The 22,995-nt window shown below is 43.8% G+C and overlaps 1 protein-coding gene across 2 annotated transcripts in view; it reads right to left on the reverse strand.

Moving 5' to 3' along the window:
- The window catches only part of ELK3 (ETS transcription factor ELK3), a 67,471-nt gene that overhangs the window by 30,035 nt on the left and 14,441 nt on the right, over positions 1-22,995 (reverse strand). Inside the window, exons 1-2 of one of the 2 annotated variants that reach the window (XM_037845734.1) lie at positions 9,894-10,276; positions 9,036-9,094 (exon numbers count right to left, since the gene is read on the reverse strand). In XM_037845734.1, coding sequence (XP_037701662.1) covers positions 9,036-9,094; positions 9,894-9,993 — 159 coding nt within the window. In that variant the 5' untranslated portion in view covers positions 9,994-10,276. Of the gene's footprint in view, positions 1-9,035; positions 9,095-9,893; positions 10,277-10,372; positions 10,582-22,995 lie in introns of those variants that run through there. The other variant, XM_037845733.1, reaches the window with a different exon arrangement.

Genomic DNA, 22,995 nt, shown 5'->3' on the forward strand with positions numbered 1-22,995 from the left:
ATATGAGACACAGAGACATGAAGTCAGCACATGCTGTGGGAAAAAATAGTGCCCATAGACTTGCCTGACGCAGGATTGCCACAAACCTTCAATTTGTCAAAAACGCAGTATCTGCGAAGCACAATGAAGCGAAGCACAATTAAACCAGCAGGATCTATGCCTGTATATCAAACCTGTTGATTCTGTTTCTCTGGAGAACCCTGACTTGGACCCAGCAACCTCAGCTCCCACATCACCCCACCCTGTGTAAAGCCATCTCTGCTCAGGGGCAGGAAGGCAGTGGAGCAATGAGCTCTCCTACGGGTGGCAGCTGCCCTTCTCGCTGTTGCTTGTTGTCCCAGGCATGGGGTTGAGTGAAGGCTGTGCTGTCCCCTCTGTCTAAAGCTTAAGTTTGGAGAACACACACAAAGTCACCCACCCACTCACACCCATTTCAAACTTCTAAGAATAACTTGCTGTCGATAAATGGCTCTAACTCTGCCTCGGAATTGGCTGACTCCACCAACTCCCAAGGGAGGTTTTCCTGGGTTTTGTGTTGAGATTTCTTTCTTCTCTGGCATTGGTAAGCTGCGGTATAAATTCCCTCACAAAATTTGGATGGGCTGGAATCAGAAGGCTCCTCACACTGGCCACCTCGTGTAACTGTGGTATCTGGCGGGTGCTGCCAATGAGGAGACGGGCCTTGCTGGCCTGACTGGCTTCAACAGCATTTATTCCACCTCCCTTCTCCGCTTGCTGCTGCATCTCACTGGGTTGGGAGTCCTAGCACCCTCCTGGCTCTCTTTAAACACTCCAGGGTAATTTTTATTCAAATGCCTCTGAAGTGTTACTAAAATAAAATGTAAAACGACTCCCCAAATACAAATCTTGCCCCATTCCCCCTGCTGGGTCAGGGAGGGGCTCACAACGACCTTCGCACTTCCAATGGCACCTCCAGCATGTAGACAGTGGTGTGGGGATGTCAGGAGCAAAAGGTGGTGCTTTGTTGTCCTGGTTTTGCCATCAATTTACTTGAGAAGTCACCTCACGTCTCGGGTCCTCGGTTTCCTTGCCTGCCCAAGGAGGGGGAGGAGGGGCAAGATGGTTTCTCAGGTCCTTTCCAGAGCTGACGTTCCAAGATGGCAGGCTCCCTTCTATTGTGGGTAGAGGTGTGTTTGTTGGTTCCTTATTCATTCATGCAGCATTCACTCTGCACCACCACACCCCACATACTTCAGAGATGCTGAGGATGATAAGGAAGAACAGCCCCCGGCCCTGTGAGGTAAGGTGACAGCAGGAGACGCACGGTCCCCTCTGAGGGGACACAGAGCAGGGCAGGCCCAGGGCAAGGATGCTGAGAGGTTGGCAGGGCAAGGCGAGGACAGAGATGAGTCAAAGGATGGCCTGGAGTGGGCCAGTGTCCGGGGGGCATCCAGGTCTGAGTAGATGCTGAGTGAGGATGGTGGTGCTGGGGGAGGCTCAGGAGACAAGCAGTGTTGGGGCCAGTGGTGAAGGGAGTGTGGAGTCTTTCCTGGAGGCCATGAGGAACTGGGGAGGCTCACGGGCAGAAGAGAACAGTGCTCTGATCTGGCTTTCTTAAAGAAGTATCATTTGCAAGCATGGAATGTTCTAGGGCCACAGGGACATGCCTTGGGGGTCCTGCCAGGATGGCCCAGCCCACCAGAACCACCACCTCAGTTTCAGCTAGCTCAGGGAGACCTGCCAACAGTTTTGACATCATCATTTCAATCACAAATGTTGGGGGTTGGCGTCTTCTCTCTGCCTGCCCTTGGAGTGATAATTATCAGTATTAGGAATATAGGATCCCAGTTGGGGCCCAAGGCTCTGGCTCTGTGTGATCCTTCAGCTTCACAATCCTCAGCATGGATCCTGGGGTCAAGACCCCTCGGCTAGAGTACGATTTTATAAAAACGTGCTTTCATCAACTGTAACAGAGGTACCACACCAATGCCAGGTGTTAATTATAGGGTGGAATATGGGAACCCTACATTTTATGCATGATTTTTCTGTAAGTCCACAACTTCTCTAATCAAACAAACAAACAAACAAAAAAGACACCAAGGCTAGATGCTTTGCCACTTACTAGCTGCTTCATCATGGGTCTGGTGGACCCAGTATCCCCACCTCTAAAAATGGGTCCAAACCTCACCATGAACTAAGGGGTTTTACAAGTTAGAAAACAGTTAGTCAGTGTAAAAAGACCTAGCATGGTGCTTGGCTTGAAACAAATGCTCAATAAATGCTCGCTTCCCCTCCTTATGTTACAAATTGGGGTAGGAGCTCAGAAAAGCCATTGAGCAAAGGCAGGAGGTGGAGAAGAGGCCGAACAGAGGAGCAGCTGGGTGGCGGGTGGATGGTGGGTGGTATGATGTGAACGTTAGGTTTTCTGTCAGTTTGCCTACACAACCACTAAATTTTCCTGCAGCGAAAAGCCCAGAAGCAGGAGTGTTCATGCTGGCAAACCTGACGAGACGTGGGCCTAGGCAACAGCCTGACGTAAGTGGATCTGGCAAGGCTGCCGGCGCTTTGGCAGCTGAGCACAGAGTGAAGGAGCAATCTCCTCAACACAGAGTCATGGCACTCCCCAGGCTCTGAGCTCATCCTCGTTTCTTAGCAACCGCCCTATTTGGGGGAACACTGAGTACCACAGGGAAGCTGGCTTGGAAGCATGCACACGCTAGGCAGCGTCCCCAATCAACTCGGAGTGTCATCCTCCTCCCGACCTCCCCTTAGCAGCCACTGAGCCTCCCCTCCTGGGGTGACTGAGCAGATTGGAAGACCTCCACAAAGCAACTCGGCCACTCCCCAGGTCTCCAGGCAGCTTCCGGGACCAGGAGCCTGCAGAGAAGGCCTTGGCTATCCCCTTGGCCCCCCAGGCAAAAGCCCAGTTGCCATCTGTTGTAGCTCAAACCATCTGAGTGGCTGCTGGGGCAAAAAGGAGAAAAAAGACACTCAACAAAACATACCAGCCCCCCAACACTCAGATCTAGGGCCTGGCACAGAGGACACCTTTGATACATAAAACACCCTGAATGGAGTCCAGGGCAGATGGGTGTTCTGTGGAATTCTGCAACCAACAAAGGTGTTCTAGAAAGCTCTGGGATACAAATGTTTGCTGGACTTTCATCTTGCTCCACTATGACAATATGCAATTTTATTTTCGCAAAATTTATTTTGGAGAATGAAAGAATTCCACCATAGCCGGGATTCTTGGCATAGGCATTTGATCTCAGGCATGCATTGTTGAGACTAACATTTTCCTCATTTTCCTGTCGTGACTGCATACCCAATTTAACATGACTTATCCAGTTAAGTTATGAAGGTGAAACCTTCTACTTCCGGGAAATGCTGACCGTGACTGTGTCTTTTCTGTTCTCCCCTAAACCCGCTCCAATTAAGTGAGGATTGTTTGGTGCACTGTGAGGATAAGCCAGGATATTGCTGAGTGTGCCGGTGTGAATGTCATGTGTCCCCCAAATGCCATTGTCTTTATAGTCTTGTGGGGCAGATGTTTTGGTGCTGGTTGGATTTGTTTGGAATGTGCCCCACCCAGCTGTGGGTGATGATTCTGATGAGATGTTCCCATGGAGGCATGGCCCCGCCCTTTCAGGGTGGGCCTTGATCAGTGGAGCCATATAAATGAGCTGACTCAAAGAGAGGGAACTGAGTGCAGCTGTGAGTGATGTTTTGAAGAGGAGCAAGCTTGCTAGAGAGGAACGTCCTGGGAGAAAGCCATTTTGAGGCCAGAGCTTTGGAGTAGACGCCAGCTGCCTTCCTAGTTAGCAGAGGTTTTCCGGATGCCATTGGCCACCCTCTGGTGAAGGTACCCGATTGCTGAGGTGTTACCTTGGACGCGTTGTGGCCTTAAGACTGTAACTGTGTAGCGAAATAAACCCCCGTTTCATAAAAGCCTATCCATCTCTGGTGTTTTGCATTCTGCAGCATTAGCAAACTAGAACACTGTGCAAATGGGAGGATTTTTCATCTTATTGCTGTTTTCATCTCCTGATGAGAAGGGAGCTGGCAAAGCTCTTAGCCTCCTCCTGGGATGAACGTTCACCGCTAACAACAAGAAGGACAAAAGCTCTGTTGGATGGAAAAGGACCAGGGATGGTGCAAGCTTCCAGGTCTCTTTCTGCAGGAACCTACAGAGTCCACGGCTTTGGTTTCCTATGCACAGAAGACAGATGCCCAGCTTATTCCAATGCCAGCTCCACTGTTTTCCTTCTCCACCTATCAGGTGTGATATGGCCAACTCATCCAGCAGAGGGAAATGGATTCCTTGGAACTGGGAGAAAAGGATCAGGTAGAGTCGGAGCATAAAATGATCAATGCCATGATGAAGACTAAGAGAAGACGAAGACTTTTATTTCCAAAATGTAAATCTCATCATGGCACTCTCTTGCTTACAACCTCAACTCTTTGGCATGGTATACAAGGCCCTGTGCTCCACACATCAACAAACATCGGGGGTTGATCTTTCTCAATCGGCCTACCCTTGGGGCAATAATTGTCAATATTATTTATCACCCACATTTCCAACCTCAGTTCTCTCTCATACTCCAAATAAATATTTCTTATGGTCCATTCATGCATAAAAAAGTCAAACTCTTTCACATGTCCCTGCCTTTGCAAATGTGGTTCCCTTTCTTGGTGTATCCCTCCTGAGCTTGCCTCAGCCTGGTGAGCATTCTTATTCCTAAACACCAGCTCAAGTATCTGATCCTCTGAAGCCTTCTCTGAATCTTTACTTGCCTTCCCCTCTGTCCTGGAAGGTCCAGTCAACATGGTGGAGCTAGTGCTTTAGGCAAGGTAGTATATTATTACTGGTTTGCACGTCTGTATCCCCAACCAGCCGCCGAGCTACTCAACGGGGCAGGGGTGTTATGTTTTCAAAGGACTGGCTAACTAATTGACGAAATGGCTGAGATGAAGGAAGGGGCCAGGTCAAATAGAGAGGGACATTTAACTATTACATCATAGGGGGGTGGGGAGCCCTGAACTTATTCAAGAAGTGAATAAATGCCATCAATGACAGCAGTCCTTCATGCCAGGAGGATGTGTCGGGAGCTGTCAGGGCCAGTTAGAGCCGTGCTCGGGCATCAGCCCCTCCCTTCTCCACCCTAAGATGAAAGATTTAAAAAGTGAAGTCTGTCTGACCTGCTGCCAGACTGAGAGAGTTGCTCAACTTGTTAATAAAGGAAATCTCTGAAAGAACTAAAGACAACCTTTACTATAACAACACGTTGTAAAAGTACCTTCTAGAAGATTCAGTTTACACCCAAGGGGGAAAAAAACTTACCAAAAAATTCAAACCATTTTAAACTATAATTAACAAACCCATCTCCTAAGGTTTAAATCAAGACTGAGGAAAACAAGGTGTTTGGTAGCGAGTGCTTCTGAAATGCCCAGGCAAGCACTAAAGGTCCAAGTTAGGTCTCTAACCGGCTTTGGTTTCTACCAGTCATGGGCTCAGAAACAGACATCCATCACCTGCTTGTTGCCATGCTGAAGAGGGGTTCTGCAGTCCATGCCAGGGAACTAAAACATGAAGCTTCCTGGGGCACCACTCCTTTCTTGGAACTCTAACCGGGTTTGCCCAGCAGCCTCTTCAAAAGCTTTAAGTGGGGGAAGTAGGTTCTCGGCAGTACTTACTCGTAAAACCCTATCCTACCAACCTTCCCTACAGCATGCATAATGGGCCAACGCTAGATCTCACCCATTGCTAACCCAGGATTGGAGACATCAGGGTCCACGTATCTTCCCATTTAAGTCATTTCTTAAAATCATTTGCTTTTCCAGCTTGGGGAACCACTGAATTCCCAGCGACTCCAAATCCCTCAAAGGCAGGACTCATTTTCCTCATCTTTGTCTCAACCCTGGGAATCCAGTGCAGTGCTTGGCACACGGTGGGCCCACTGTGGCTTACCTGGGGTTGAACCAAGTTTCTTACCTGTCATTCAATCTGGTTGCTGAGCGTATCATGGGGCATGGTTCCCCTTTAGGATTTGCTGACTGAAATCTTTATCTCCAAGGCTCTTCCCTTATGTGTAATTTTAAAAATCTAAATGAAAGCCCAGCAGTGTCTGAAATATATGTCCAATAATCAAAGGCAGTGCCTTTTTATTTTATGTTTTAGCACCTACATATGTTCAACTCCCATTATATAAGTGATTTGTATTTGGGTAATGTACACTTCATTATTTATCCATTTGTTCATCCATTTAACATTTACTGAGCAACTGGTAAGGGCCAGACCCTATGCAACACACCACAACAATAAAGGTGGTTAAGTCAGGAGACCACAGTGAAGAGAGTTTTGTGCAGAAGACAGCTATATAGGCAGACAATTATGCCATGCAGTAAGTTTTATAAATACAAATCTAAAAAACCAGCAACAGCAAAAGAGCACTCGTTGAGTATATACTTACCAGGTGCCTGATACTGTGCTAAGCATCTTAATACATCATCTCATTTAAACCTCAACAATCCTAGGAGGGAAGGTGCTATTAATATCCCCATTTTCTCATGGGCAAACTGAGACACAGAGCCTGAGTGAGAGCTGGGCTCTAACCTCAATGGCTAGAGCCCATGCTTCAGTGCCCATGCTGGTCCCAAAAGCAGCACAGGGAAGACAGAGACTCATGCCAGCTGGGATGCACAACTTGGATTCAAAGGGGACAAGGAAGAGCCATTTAAATATTAAAACATCTTAGTAGTTAAAATTTCAGAACCACCTAAATACATAAAAATAGCCAAGTGGGTAAAGAAATTATGGTCAAGCATCTTCAGTCATTAAAAGCATGGCAAGTTGCTCCTAGTAGCTCCGTGCATGAAAAGAGCTGTTATGCCTAGGAGCCAGCCTCTTTTTGCTTGCACAGGAAGGCTGTACAGCTTTAATTTCCCTCTTTGCACTTGTCTGAATTAAGATTTTCCCTAATTTATCATTTATGTAGCACCTGCTGTGTCTGGGGCATGTTCTGAGCACTGCACTTGGGTTAACTCAGTTAATCCCACCACAACCCCACAGCGTAGACCCCACTATTATACCCATTTTATAGACAAGGAAGTTGAGACCAGAGATTAGGCATACCACCTAGGTCATGCAGCTGGATCCAAACCCAGACAACCCGGCCCCTGAGTCCATGCTGATAACCACCTCGCTACTACAATCAGAATAAAAAAAAGCTTTTTTTTCTTTTGAGGAACAATCATTAAGGTGTCTCAATCCCAAACTGATACCAACATTATTTCCTTCTGAGGCTTTCTGCAAAGTTTTACACACATTTTTTCACTTTTTTTTTTCCCTCTCTGCCCATTTTTAATATTCTGGGATGGGCTAAAATACATAATATATAACATAGAAATAATGATATTCTTGGGTTTTGTCTACTTGGGCAGGAAAATTTGCCTATGAGGATAAACCAAGGCATGTGCAGTTTCAGCCAAGAGTGAGGAGATGCTAGTTAGCAAAGGATAGAAAAGACCACAGGAGACAAGAACCTGTGTTAGGGAGTTACCTCACTGATGCCAGTGGCTCTGGATAAGCATTAGTGGGAGGAGCGGGGGGGGGGGAGCAGAAAGGGATGGGGAGGGAAAGGACACTGGAAGGCAGGGTCAGACTGAATCTGGGTAACCATACACACAAAAAAACGCACAATGGGCCCACGTGGCCCAGGGCTTCACACTCACAAAGAGCCCCCTCAAATTTTTCTTTCAGTTAGAGGCTGAACCATACAAAATTGCCATTTTTGTGGATCAAAAATGGTCAGATGTCGGCCAGTTCATATGGTTTGACTTATATAGCCACTGAATAAGAAATTGTTCATCATAAGATGTAAAATACAGTATAATTTTTGTTAACTCTCTTTTGACATCTCTCCTCCTCTTCCTTCTTTCTCCCTCCCTCTTCCCCCTTCCTCCCCAACATCCCCTTCTGCCACCTTCCTCTTCCTCTCTCCCTCTCCTCACCCCTCCTCCCTCTTCCTGTCTCCTTTTCATTTTAAAATATATTAGGAATCTAATGATCAATCTTATTCATCATTTGAGAACACTTCATAAGAAAGATTCAAACTGCCATGTACATGCATGTGTGTGTGTATGTGTCTGCTGTATGTGCAGATGTGCTGAAGTAGGAATTTAGAGCATCCTCTTCTGGAGGGATGACACCTGCACAACTTCATGACAACTGTACCTACAGGGGAGGCTGTGGGAGCTCCTCTGCCAGCATTGGCCAGCAAGTTAGCTCCATCTTGCTGCTCTGTGGTCATATGGCCAGACCCCAGAGGCGAGGGAGGAGGCCAGGGTGGGGAGCAGGCCACCTGGATCCCTGACTTTGAGCTTAACCCAATGCGCAGCATTTGCAGAGGTTTTTCAGTACTGAAGTTCTGGGTAATAAACACTTTCTTTGGTTGAAATAGTGTTTGCACTGCCTGCTTGACTGCATATCTGGATCTCAGAGGTTCAAAGGTAAAGGAAATGAAATGGCCCAGAGGGGAGGGAGAATGGCCTTTAGGCTAGTAATGGGGGCAGATGAACCAGGTTCAAATCCTGCCTCTACAACTTACTGGCTGCATGAGCTTGGGTGGGTTTCTTAAATGAAGCCTCCAGGTCCTTCTTGTAAAATGCAGCTGAGGATAACTGTATCATAGTTCATGGGGTTGCCATAAAAGTTTACAGAAGATAAAAAGAAGGAAGTCCTCAGCACAGGCCTTGGACACAATATACTTGTTGACTAAAGGCTGTAAAACTGCTTACTCCAGAAGCCTGAAGAAACTGACCAAGGGAGATCAGGTGTAGCCCAAACAGCAATGGCTTTGCAGATCTTTTGAGGAGTCATTTCCAGCCCATGATTTCCCTTTGTGCTGAAGAGACATAATTATTAGCCCCCAAGCCCAGGTCACATGAAGACACAGGCAAAGAAGCAGGACTTCTTTTCTTTGACACCTTGATTTAAAACAATGAAATCATTTATTATTATTATTATTATTATTATTATTATTATAGTCTCAAAGCTGTGCTTTTAGGCACCCTACCAGCAGGAGAGATGACTGTTTTCCTTCTGAGCCCCAATTCCCATGGTATAACTTAGAACCTGGGGAAAAATGCAAAACAATAAACCATCTGTGAGGCTTTCAGACAGTGCAATTTGTGAGAAGTGCTTTTTACATCTTTGTAGGATTTTGTGTTAAGTCAGGATTAATTAATTGCTACATTAAAAGGAAAGCACCCAATGCAAGGTGTTAATAACAGGATGATATAGGGGAATCCTGTATTTTATGCATGTGGGTCCTGTAAACCCACAACTTCTCTAATTAAAAAAAAAAGGAAAGTACCTTTAGCATTTCAATGACATAATCATATGCAATTATGATCATATAAACACTTTATAATTAATGATGTCTCTACTTCCTGAAATGTGTAATCCTTATATCTTGAATTCCTAAGAGGCTGGCAGATGGAGGGAACTAAAGATAGACCAGGCACTAATATTTAAATCAGTTTTTAATTAATCTTTCAATATGAACTTTAAAACCTGAACAAAAGCTTACTGTTATTACGGCTCTTTATGTCTGGGAGGCTAAATCTTCAGCAACAACAGGTTCAAACAGAAATAGTCAATAATTACAGGCCTTAAATGGTTATCCCTAAATAACAGTAATTTTGCCCAACAGGCACATTAACTGCTTTCCCAGACATGCAAGAAAACTCATCCCACCTGTCCTGGATTTGGCAACTCTATCATACCACCACTTAAAGAAACCACTCTGTCTCATTCCTATGACTTAAAAATGACAACAGTTTTTCTTCTAATTAGGGATGTTTCCTAGGAACTTGCAAATACTTCTCACAGGCCAAGCATTGTTCTAAGTACTTAACAAGGAATAGCTCACCGAGTCTTTGCAACAATCCTGAGGCATGATCATCATTCCCCATTTTATCAAAGAGGATGGTAAGGCACCAAATTGTTGAATAACTTGCCCAAGTCACCATTCCCCAGGAAAGGCCCAGTTTGCATGAACTAAAAACCAGACAGTACAAACAAGACTTCTAGATTCTAACATTCATTCTGTCATGCAAACAAATAAACATTAGCGAAGTCCCCAAACCTCCCTATAATTAATTTCTATTGCTTAGCAAAGTTCTTGCAGCTGAAAATGCAAAGGGAACAAAATCTGATCCAGAGTAACACCCAAAAGGACTTCCAGAAAAAAAAAATCCCTACAGCACAGTTTCTCTCACAAGAATAACAGCGCAAATTGCCTCTATTTCGTTCTAACTTGAATTCAAAGCACCGTCTATCTACTTTCATCAGTGAAATATGAAATTGGGACCCGCCCCCAGACAGTCTCCCGTAGGGTCCAGGGTTTACCTTGTCATAATAGTATCGCAGGGCTCTGCTCAGTTTATCATAGTTCATATTTGTTTTGTTTTTCCGGAGTCCCCACAGCTTGGCCACTTCTTCTGCCTTGAGGAGCTTGAATTCACCATCGTTGGATGTCCAGCAGATCAAATGCTCATGTTTCTGGTCAAGCAGCAACTGCAACAGGAACTGCCACAGCGTGATTGCACTCTCCATACCTGCGCGGGGAGGGGAGGGCAGACCAGGTCAGCAGCTGCCGGGCTGGATGCCCAGTGAACCAGGTGTGGGGTCAACAACCACATCCGAGGTGACTCAACACGGAGAACCACTGAGCTACCCCAACCCCCGCCCACCAGTGACCCTAATAAAAAGTAGTCCCCACTCCCATCCAGACAAGCACCCACTCTTAACTGGGCTGCCTTCTGGTGAGCAGCCTTGATGCAGAAGTACAGGGAAGCCACATGTGAATGCACAGGTCAGGTGCATGCACAACACATGTCCCCACATGCCACAGGGTTGCATCAGGAATAACATGACAATGTTAATAATGAACTGACCACTTGGGAAATTTGTCCCCCCTTCACACAATTCCCCACTTAACACTTGGGTTTATTCCTGCCCATCCCATCAACTTCTTTGTTGGTCAGTCTCCAGCCCATTATTTGCTATGATACACCGGACCCCATAATAAATGCATTTATATAAGGACCTGGGGGAATGAAGTTATGTAACAGTCAATGCACCTGACTCTTCCTACTAAATGATGGGCTTCATGGTTTTGTCAGTATCTGCCTTTATATTCTCAGCACCAATGCCAGGACACAGCAGATGCTCAGTCAATAGTCGTTTGTGGAACTGAAGAATGGGTCACTGCCATTTGAAAAGATCTTTACTTTCCCAGGTGTTTGTCATGTTACAGGTCAAACTCCATTTTCACATGTGCAAAGATGAAAATCATTTCTTTCACTATGAAAAGTAGACCTATAAACCTTTTCCCCTTGACTCTGGGATGGACTGTGTAAGTGCTGTTCCTTCTGCCTAAAATGCTGTTCTCTAGTTTTGGAGCCTGGTGAACTCCTACCCATCCATCGTGACCCAACCCAAATGGAGCCTTCTCAAGGAAAATTTTCCCCACTCCATCAGACAGTTTCTCAACTTCAGTCGTTTGAGGACTTTCATGGCAATGGGTGTCATTTCCCATTCAAAAAAGAAAAAAAAATTTGTGTCTGTTTTACCAACGTTCATTAAATTAGGATGGGACTGTTTCACCAGAGGCCAACCATAGTCATCCAACACCCAAAGTGCCCTCAGTTTTGAACTGGGCAGGATGGGGGTGAGATCCCAGTGCTGGGCTGACAATGCCAGGGATGACCAGAGGGTGGGAAAGCTCGCCTCTGAGAAGGGGGGAAGCTGCAAAGCCAAGCTGACAGGCAGGGCCAAGAGCCGAGGATCCTCCCCCAGGACAGCAAGGAGGAAACAATGAAGTCCCAGGGCACAGCCTGGGGTGACGGGAACAAACAAGACAGCAGTTGAGAAAGGGGCAGCAAGAAAGACAGAAAGAAGCAGGATTTGGTGGAAACCCAGAAGCTGCAGCAATATTGCCTTGGGGAGGGTTATTTGTACCAACTTTTTATCAACTCCACAACTCCTCTCTGCTTTCCTTTTAAAGGGACAGCTTTCAGATTCTGACAATTATTTTTCTCCTTTTCCACATGGGAGCAGATGTAAAAATACCTCACCACCCAGTAAGTATTCACTTCCTCATTTCCTTTCACACATTTAGCCAGAAGAAACCACTGTATTGTCTCTCCTAGCAATGTGGGTTTCTCAGTTAAAGGAAAGCAGCTTAAGAAAGTTCTCAAAAGACCCACAGGGGCATTTTATTTATGGCTCTTTAAAAGAGACATTCTTTGCAGAAATCAATATTCACCACAGTGGTCACTCGGTCTATAGGACAGATCTTCTCACCATTGGATCAAAACCCCCTTTGCATCTGCTGATTGTTGCAAGCACAACTGCTGGGATTCACAGCAGCTTTCAGGCACCACTTCCTGGCCTGATCCACCCTCTGATTATGTGAGGAGGAGCCACAAACGTTCTCCTCATTGGCACTAAGAATTGCAAACAGTTGCCTCAAATTCTTGGTGTCTTCTTGGCTAAACATATCAGATAGGAAGCGTTAAAATATTTCTGAAAGTTTAAGTGGATGCTCCAAAGGGCAGAAGAATGCCAGTGGGTTTTGGCATCTGGATGGAAGGAATTGCGGGGCCTTTGGCTTACGTTCCAGGTAGGAAAGTCGTCAAAACCTGCCACCACCCCCAATAACTGACACATACCACCATGTTCCAAACGCGACACAAGGACGCCAAAAACATATATCCATGTATTTTACACTGAATACTTCCATCCGCCCCCACTCAGAGCTTCTTGTGCTTTCTGGAAACACTTTTCATGGAATTCCAACCCAGTGTGTCAGAGATGACATTAACTGGGCATGACTTTTGAGCTGCCCTGTGGTAGACCAGATAACTGTTCTTGATTCTTCACTCCCTTCCTCATCCAAGTGACCAGGCAAGGGGCACTAGAGTGGGTGAAGTGTTTTTTTCCCCCTCCCCATTTTGGCTTCGCTGTGTGACTTGATTTGGCCAGTGGAATGCTGAGTAAAAGTGACAATATGCCAATTCTGAGCCAAGGTCTTAAGAGGTATTGCGTGTTTACACTTTTCCTCTTCTGCTCCTGCTACCGCGAGGACGCTGCTTGCCCTTCTGCCTGGGCCCTGAATGAGACCCGTGAGCAGATCAGAACCTAAAGCCTGGAGCCCAGTCCCACCAACCCACAGCCTGACTCAGCATCCCTGAAGCAGACCTGTGAGTGAGAAAAATAAATGCTGTTGTGGCAAGCCAATGAATTTTGGGGTGATTTGTAATGCAGCACCACTGCAGCAAAAGTTGACTATTGCAACACCCAACAGCTTTCTTCCTTCTCTGTGGTGCAAATCTCGTCACACTATGGAGTTTAAATTCATGATCATGAGGTGTGGCTAAACATGAAAAGCATTCTACCTATACTGGGGGACTGTCCTTAACTCAAGGGGCCACAAGCCACAAGTGATGGCCTTGGGTGCTAGTGACAGGCCTAAGGCAAAGGTGGGGGAATAGCAGGAAAGGGGGAAAGAGAAGAAGGAAGGTGCAAAAGAGTAGAGAGAGAAAGGCAGAGGATCACATGGTGGAGGATGGGGATCCACTGTTGGCCTCCCAGATTTCTGGAACAGAGGAACTGGGCTGAGGGAGGACAAGGAGCTGTGAACTAAGAACCACCGAGCTGCCACTGACAAACTCTTAGCCCACAGCAGAGCTAAATGGGTGTCCTGGGGTACCGATCTTTTCCTTCTCCCTCACTTCCTCCTCAGTGAGGATTCACAGCCAGGCTAGCACAGAGAAGTAGAAGGCTAGTAGGAAGGGTAAATTGTGAGAAACACCAGGCCGATTATAAAAAATACTGCAGTGTTTTATCATGATGTTCTGGGGTTTAACAATGTACATGATAGAATCATGAAAAAGTCATAAAGGAATTAAAAATAGCCAGGGGATGTTTTGGGGTGATGGAGATAGTCTCTGTTCCCCAGCTATCTTCAGTCACTCCTTCACCCTAGTTGGTCACCAGTTTCAAAGACTGTCCAACCACACACCTCTCTACTGTTTGAAACCCCAGTTACAGATGACTCAGGACTGAGTCTCAAAAGAATTTCCCTGACTTTATAATCATATCTACAAAGACCTGTTGCTTCCCTCCCACACCTGACAGAAGTCTGGGATATAGTGGGGGCCCAAGGCAGCTCTGAACCCCACCACCCTCTCTGGCCAGAGCCATGAGTGGGATTAAAATGAGTGGGTGTAAGTGAGGAAGGCAGGGCCTGGGGGGACAGGCTAGCAGGGAGTTGCCATTGGGCATTGCTGCTGTGGCTCTTTTCATTAGAGGGCACTTTGAATTTTAGTTTCAATCTTAATTTATTGTAATTATTATTTCTGTACTGCTACAAATCAAATGAAACACTAAATTAAGTTTCATAATTTACATAGCTGTTTTCACATACAATCACAATGTAGCACATCTCATGCAGCTACAAACCACCTACCCACCCCACCCCCCAGGACACCGGGGGAGAAAAAAGTTCTATCATTGTTACTGGGGAACATGGCCTTCCGAAAACTGCTAACACGTATATATGCCTCTAAAAAATTCATCTAAATGAATATATCTCTTTCTTAAACCTAACATTAATTCCGATACTGAGCATCCTTAATGAGCTCCTATATTTTAACATGTAGATACAATCACTCCAATTTATCTGGATGCCATTACAGAGAATGTTAGTAATTTGTACAGTATATTACGGTTCTTATTCAATAAAAAGTTCAAGACAGTGTTGCTACTTGAGATTTAGGCTTGATACATTATTATGCAAAGGCCTGCATTACGTTAAAATGTTTCATCAGCATAACCTCATTTAGCTGATTTCCCACAACTCTTAGCTTAAAATATATAGAATTCATGAAAGAAAGGCTATACATCTTTGAAAAATATTCCCCAAATCTAATTTTGCTAACTAGAAAATGCTTCTCTATCTTCCCTTGATCAGATCTTTTTTTGAACGTACGAAACCTTATCAGGTGTTTTAATGCCCTTATGCAAATCAAACTATGCACTTTTATATTTAGGAGATGAGCCTACTTTTAAATGCATCACTGCTCTTACCCAAAGAAGGTGCCCCCATAACACTCGATATTTTCCATATTCCTCTGACCTCACCTTAATTCACTGCCTGCAGGGCCTTTAGCCTCTGGATCTTTCTCCACAATTCACTGGTGCTGACCAGAGACAAGGGTCACCGCAGCTGGCTGAGCGAGACCACTTCTAAGCCTCTCCAGAGAACAATGCTACCTGCTATTTACTCAAATGCTTCTCTTCCTTTGCAGTTTATAGCCTAGATCTTGCCACAGTTCAGTAGTTTAAGACCATTTAAAACCATTTGTCAAATCTGAATAACATACATACCCCCTTAAAGGACCAAAAAAAAGAAAAAGTGTTCTCAGTATTGACAAATTATTTTTATTATATTCTGCTTAAATATATGCAAACAAAACTGGGGCTCAGCTCCTCGAGGTTTATAAATGATACAATCCAATTAAATAAATAAAACAGATAAAATATGAAACTATGCTCCTCCCCCAAGTCAAACTAACAATTCATTTTACATAGGACAGATGATGTTTTATTGAAACTCAACCAGGACTCACAAAAAGGTTATGTATTACAGGGCTGTTCCAACTTAGGTTCTTTTGAGTAAGGTGTGTTTATACTACTATTCCCTATAGCAACTCAATCTTCTCACTTCTTTCAACAAATATTTTTTGAGCACCTATTTTATGCCAAGACACTGCCTAGGGATTCATCCATGAACAAGAGTCAAAGACTCCAGCCCTCATGGAAGTTACATCCCAGTGGGAGAAGACAGGCCACAGATAACACACACATAACTAATTACATTACAAGGCATGTTGAAAGAGAAGCACTATGGAAAAAGGAACCTGGGGTATGGGGAGTGCTAGGGTGCGAGTATGGGGGAAGGTTGCAGAACAACAGAAGGCGGTCATGGAAGGCATAATGGAGAAGGCGAGAGTTGAGAAATTGCTTTGCTAAAAAAATAATTTTCAAAAAAGGGTAAAACTCAAAACAGTTTAAAAATACATAACACCCAAGATAAAATTGTGGCACTCATACAGATATAAAAATGAACACATGTTAAAGATTTTTATCTTACTCATTAATCAATGAGGGAGCCAGACAGATGTTATAACTAGTTCAAAACAGAAGCAAAAGATCAGAAGCATTTATCAATGCATTTTTCTATGGGTGGGTAGCAGAATCAATCAAGAATCTACAGGATAGGAAAGAATTTGCATATCTATAGCGAAGAATTATTTTGCTATTGGTTATCTATAAGTAACAGGGTTGCAAAATGACTTCCAGAAAATCAGAATCAGATAATCTGGAGTGGTCTCCTCTAGGGTCTAGGCAGTGCACAGTTTTTCACTGCCTAGAACCACCTCTGTCTATTTGGAAAGCAGCATAGCGTAGTGAGTAAAGAGCAGACTTTGGAGCCATATTCTCTGGATAAAATGCAAGCACTGGTCCTTTCTGGCTTAGGGACTTTGGGTAAACTTCTTAACTCTCAGTATCCTCATGGGTAAAATGGAGATGATGATAAAAATATTTCCCTTACAGGGTGGTTGTCAGGATTATATGAGTTACTAATCATCTACTTAAACTATACCTGGGACATAGTATGTTAACTACCACATCTCAAATCACAGGGAAACCCCTTCATAGAGCATGTTGTCATGTCAACCGACCTTGCCCTGGCTCAAAGGCATCAGTTAGAAATTGTGTACATCTTGGTTCTTTTTTCATTAGGCAATGATCCCAATATGGGCACCGAAATCCTAGGAAAGTCTTCAGTTATAAGGTGTTGGCTATTTATTAGGCAACTTGAAGTATGCTTGTGTTTATTTTTCAGACTATCGTTAAAAATAAAGGCACAAAATTTTAAAAATTCTTGCAGAAAACTCTGACTCCTGAGCACATATTCACTGACCCCAGCTTAAGAAACCCTGGTTTAAAATGCTTTGTCTGAGGCCTCCCAGCAGACTGCCCTCGGATACCCACACTTTCCTTGGGGCTAGTTCTGCTCCCATCTGTCCTGTGCCCCAGGAGGGGGGATGTCAAGGAGATGAGGGGTAATGCGTCAGAAAGAGAGAAAGGGAAATGTTCTAAAAATGACAACCCAACGGACAGCCATGACAGCACTGTTCATGACTGCTAAAGACGGAGCCCACAGGGGGTGTTCCCACCTGGGCCAGCCAGGGCCACAGATGCAGATTGGGGGTTCGGGGTGGAGGGTGTGGCTCAAGAATAAATAGCTTAACCACTAGCAGTAGTAAGAGACATTTATACAGACTAAGTAGTTACTTCCCACCCTCAACACTTTTTTTTTTTAAGAATGCAAGTAATATGAAAATAGTTTTGTGCCGCTCCTGAAAGCAGCCAGGTGCCCAGGGCATCTTATGGCTTCAGGTGACACAAATTCTTTTCCCTTAGGTAAAGGGGTACTAGCTACCCACCTCCCTGGGCGCGATAAGGTCAGGCACATCTCCTCAGGTCACTGCGTGTCTAATGATCACCGTGTACAAAAGAAGTGAGAGCTGCTCCCTCCCCATGGAGGGAAAACAGGACCATCACCCATAAAACAAGGTGAGAGCGGTAAAATGCAGTAACCACCCAGATGATAAATGACGCAGCTTGAATAATGAGTACAACAGGCAGGACAGGGGAGATTAAAAGACACCAAATGTGGATTTACTGAGTGGATTTACACACACACGTATATGAACACGAACACGAACACACACACACACACACACACACACACACACACGTGAACACCAGGCCTTCTTTTAGTATATAACCATAGTCGCGTTCATTGTGTTAGTCATTCATTAATTAACCCGACTTTCCCAATCGTCAAAGCCTTATCTTTGTCATCTCTGTACATGTTAGATATTATTTATTATGCTCTTACCAAATACCATTTACCTGCAATACCTCATTTAATTCTCACAAGTGCCGTTATGAGTTAGATATAATTATTATTCCCATTTTGTAAATGAGGGAACTGAGGCACAATTGTGGAAGAGCAGGGGCCTCTAGAACAGTCTATTAGACATATGGCCAACAAACCACTGCACACTACTGCCCACCAGTCCCTGATGAGCTAAGTCTAGAAATCAAGAGAAACTATATAGTGACTTCTATTGCAACGTGACACTGCGGAGACATCCGGGTGACTGATGAGCTGGCTGGTCTTTTGAACCAGTGGCACAAGCTGTGGGCCCAGTTGCATGCAATAGGACACGTAAAAATGTGATATTTTAAGGTTAGTTTTTCAACTGTAACCCAAAATGAGTAAACCTCCGGAAGCCACTCATTTCATTAAAAGATTACTTAAATTTAACTATCACTTTACAGAAAAAAATTGTGGGACCTGGCAACTGGTGAGGGGTTCAAGATAAATTTTTAAAATGCAGCAATACTTGCTTCATTCTGGATAAAAGTTAAAAATTAATATCCTGAGTTTGCTGAAATTGGTTTAAAAATCTCTTCTTCCATTCCCATCAACACACCTGTGAGACTGACTTCTGTCTCATGAGCGTTATTAAAACAAAATAGATATAGTTTATATACATCATCTCCTGTGAATAATTCAGTCATATCCAAACAAGAGTAAAGAAGTTAGCCAGCAAGAAGCAGGCTCACTCGCTGCATTAAAGCAAAATATTGATAAATACGGTGTTTTGTTTAAAATGTGTTTATAGACATTTAACAGAAGGATCTTCTATTTCATTTATGACTTTTTGGTTTGATTAAAATTACAAAATGACAAAAAGTGACAAGTATTAATCTCTATTAATTGCCTTTACATGCATTTTCAATGAATATGTACAGTTTGGTAATTATTTTTCCCTATTGTTTATTCTAATTTTATTTAATGTATGTATGTTAAAACATGTCTGCTCTCAAGTAGACATAATTTTACATCTGTTAAATCTAATAAAAAATTGGTGCTTGTATTTTGATATCTGTTTTTTAAATTCATTTTCCTAGTACTGTCTATTGTATTTACAAAATTATCAGTCCACAATATGTTGGACATTTTAAAAACCGGTCCCTTTCCACCGACGGTTTGAGCAGCACTGCTCTCGAATGTCAACCCTGTAAGCACCTTTGCGTTGCTCGCTGATGTATCCCCAGCACCTGGGTCATAGCAGGTTCCCAGCAAATATTTGCCAAATAAATAAATCAATGAATAAAATTGAGGTTGGTACATTCAACAGCTTACACCCTTAAACTCCATGCAACACACCTCCCACTGAATGCAGGAAACTTGAACTGATCAGGATCAGGCTGGCTGGAGAAGGCTTCATAGAAGAGTGGGCTTGAGCACAGGCTGAAACTCCCGGCAGGCAGGGTGGGAGCAGGAGCAGCAAGGAAAGACCAAGGCAGGAATCCAGAATGGGCACCCGGAATTTACCCAGAGACAACCCGTACCCTCAGCCTAGAGAACAGAAGTTAACCCGGTGGCAGGATGGTGGGGACTACTAAGCTCCTTCAAATTAGGAGCACCAACCTCTGGGAGCAGCCCTGCTGACAGGAGAGTTAGCACTACCCCAGGACAGCCAGCAACCCCTTGTCATCTGTGCCCTGAGATAGATTCATAGCAAAGCAATTAGAAGCTTAAGCATCAGGGACCACCCATTTGCACAAGCCCTTTCCGAAGTCCTGGAGGGGCCCTAGAAGTTTTGTATTTGCAATTTTATACATTTTTATAACAAAGAGGGTTTCCCTGAATTGCTTAAAGTTCCCAGTCCCACAAAGAGGCAGTTCCTTGCCTCTCTGCCCCCTCAGCAGATGCCTCCCTCCTCCCAGCTTTTTTCTCCCTGGTCCTGTTTTCTGTCTGCCACGAGGTGGCGCCAGACGTTGTAACGTGAGTTGGGGCTGCACAGAATCCCCATGCAAAAAATATGAGGTTTTCGCTTCCATTCTTAGAACTCTAAATGCCCACTTATTTGTTATTCTTTCTGTTGACAGCAACCTAGAAGCTTCTCTTTGCATGTTCTTGGTTTCATTTTTAAAGTTACACTGAGGTAGGGGTTTGAGGGGGCAAAATTATCATCTTCACTCTCCTTAAACTTTTGTATGTTGTGGGAACTTTTAGAAAACAGTCAGAAATGAGAGAGCCCAAGGAAAAGAGAAAAATTCCTGTGTAAGGAATAAATAGAGTGGGTGCACAGTAAGTATTTGTCTATCTGTTTGTTAAAACTTGCATCCTTAGAGAAATGAGGATGAATCTGAACACTTCTCACCATAAATTCTCCACTTTCAACCCAATTTGTCCAGAACGTGTTTTTGTCCCATTATATTATCACTGTCCAAAAGAAAGGGCAGAACCTATCTTATTATAAAAGATAAACCTCACACTTGTGTCAAAGAATTGGAAAGTAACTTTTTGCATTATTTGGGGTCTGCCATAACATAATTTTGGTAAACAGGCAGACATATACAAATTCTGAAGTCTTCATCATTTTTGTGAGGTGGAACTAAGATTATTAAAATTTATTTTCAAAAGATTATTTTAATTACTGTCAGCCACTGCATGTAAAAAAATGCTAATCTGCAAGGCCAAGTTCATGTCCCCAAAGTCCTGTTTACCTATTAACAAATGTTTGTTCTCTCATTCATTCTTTGAACAACTACAGATTGCCCATTTTTAAAAGAAAAAAGTGAACACAAAAAGCGGGGGAAAGTAGGTATTGCTTACCATATTTATTTACTTTAAAATTTGCTATGTTTTTCAAATAACGCTTCCATCTGAAGAAAGGCAAAGACGTTTTGTGGGAAATCAGTGAGGACCACCATAATAATAACATATTATTTACTCTGCGTAGGAACCACCCCTCTCTTTCCTTCTGAATGGTTCTCTGGGTGAGTCAGAAGGTAATGCAATAGGTTCATGGGTGACTTTTTTATGGATGAGTTTCTTTGGAAAACTGGCTGAGAAAAGAGCCTTGAGCTATTCTCCTTTCTCCCATATCTGTATATTCATGCCATTTCCCACCCTACCCTGCCGTCCCACAACCCAGCTCGAGCTTATCCCCCTTTTTCAGACTGGGCCACATCAAGACAGGAAAGGGCCTCTTCTCACTCCATGCTGCCTAACCCATGGGTAACTCTTTGATCGCTATCTTAGCACCTTTCTAACACCTAATGTTCCTAGTGTAGTGTTTGTTCTCCTGGGTTCAGAGAATGGTAGTCCGGATGCAGAGTGAATGACTGTTGTCTCAGAAGCACACACCTATTTTTCTGTATCTCAAAGAATTAAGTCAATTTCAGCAAGATGCTGTATAGAAAAAGCTCAGCACAGGGCCTAGTACAGTATACCCCTCCAACAAAGGGAGCTAGTTACTGTTAGCCATTATTTCTTTACTGTCATCCAGCAACTGGCACACAATAGGCACTTGATAAAAATGTGTGCAATAAACGCAGTATCTTGGGATCTCAAATGCTTTACCCTTACCGTAGGGATTATAATATCTTTCTTCAAAGAATCTTCTAAAGCTGGTTGAAAAGTCTAGACATAGATATTTTTTTTCCCACTTTTTGTCCTGGGGGAAAGAGATCGACTTGTCCACTTCTTCTGTGTCTTCAGACTGCCTGAGCCCGGCTTGCCAGGTAGCCACAGCGTGTGCAGTCTATAGTCTTCAATGTACATGAAAATAGCAGACAAAAATTTTATTGGGCAGTTAAAGGAACACAAGCCTGCTAGATCAAAGCAGCCAACTGGCCTGGTCTGGTCACCCAGTTTTCCCAAAGTGAGGATGAAGTTCACTAGAGCTACCTCCCTCTTATCCTCATTTACCAACAACACACCCGTGAAACAGATTTAGAAGTCTTGGACGCTCAGGGAAAACCTTTTCAGGTGACCGACTATACTAAAAAAGCAGACTGTGTCTTGAAAGACCAGGTGGCTATACAAATCTAAAGCTCCTACAACCTGGAACACTCCTCAGGCCTCCCTCCCCCTCCACTGATTCACACCGACAATGCCTTTTCTTTAAACGGATGGGTTGTTCCTTCCCAGACATTTTTGGACTAAAACACGAACATTCACTTTCTTTGTGATTGCTTTTGTTTTCCGTGTTGTGTTGCGTGTTATCTCAGTTCTGGCTTGAAGCACGTCCCCCTTCAGTTCTCATACTTGGTAGCTCTTGGCTTCCTCCTCTTCTGCAGGTTGCAGGCAGGAAACTGGAAAATGGGCCACAGGAAACCTGGCCTCCTACATCTGTCCCACTTTGTAATTGTGGCTCCGGTTTCATTTTGCCTCGTGTGTCAGGTCTGTTTTAACCCTCGACATGACGGCCAAACTCTGCTTTCAGAAAGAATGCTGCTATTCTTATTTCCCAAGAAAACCCATTGAGAATTTTCTCTCCCCAGAGTAATTAACTCTATGAAGGCAACAGGGAAAAAATACTACGCAGATTCTCCTAACAGTAGTCATTTGGATCAGAAAACTGGAGAACCAGAAAACAGATTCATTGGATGTCAATGAGTCACTATTTTGTAATACTGAACACAGCAAATGATAGTTTTGATAAATAGGATTACTAACAGTCCAAGCCTGTCTGCAGAATCTTAACTTGATAAGGTTTGATAAATAACATGAACATAAGCTATAATTGTACCTTATTATAATCTACCATTATAAGACTGTTTCAATCATGTTTCCCCAAAATATCACAACTTTTAGGTTGAATCATATAACATGTCCATTTCTGTGGGTCAAAAACAAATCAGATACCAGCAATTTCATATGGACAACCTAATATATATAATCACATATACGGAATAGATAGACACACACACATTCAACCACATCCTCAGGGAAATGCTTTCTGCATCTATTTGTTCTGTGGACCCTTTTGAGAATCTAAAATTCTCCAGGAGAAAAAAAAAAGGAT

The sequence above is a fragment of the Choloepus didactylus genome, chromosome 8 (assembly GCF_015220235.1).
Source record: "Choloepus didactylus isolate mChoDid1 chromosome 8, mChoDid1.pri, whole genome shotgun sequence".
Classification (NCBI taxonomy): domain Eukaryota; kingdom Metazoa; phylum Chordata; class Mammalia; order Pilosa; family Megalonychidae; genus Choloepus; species Choloepus didactylus.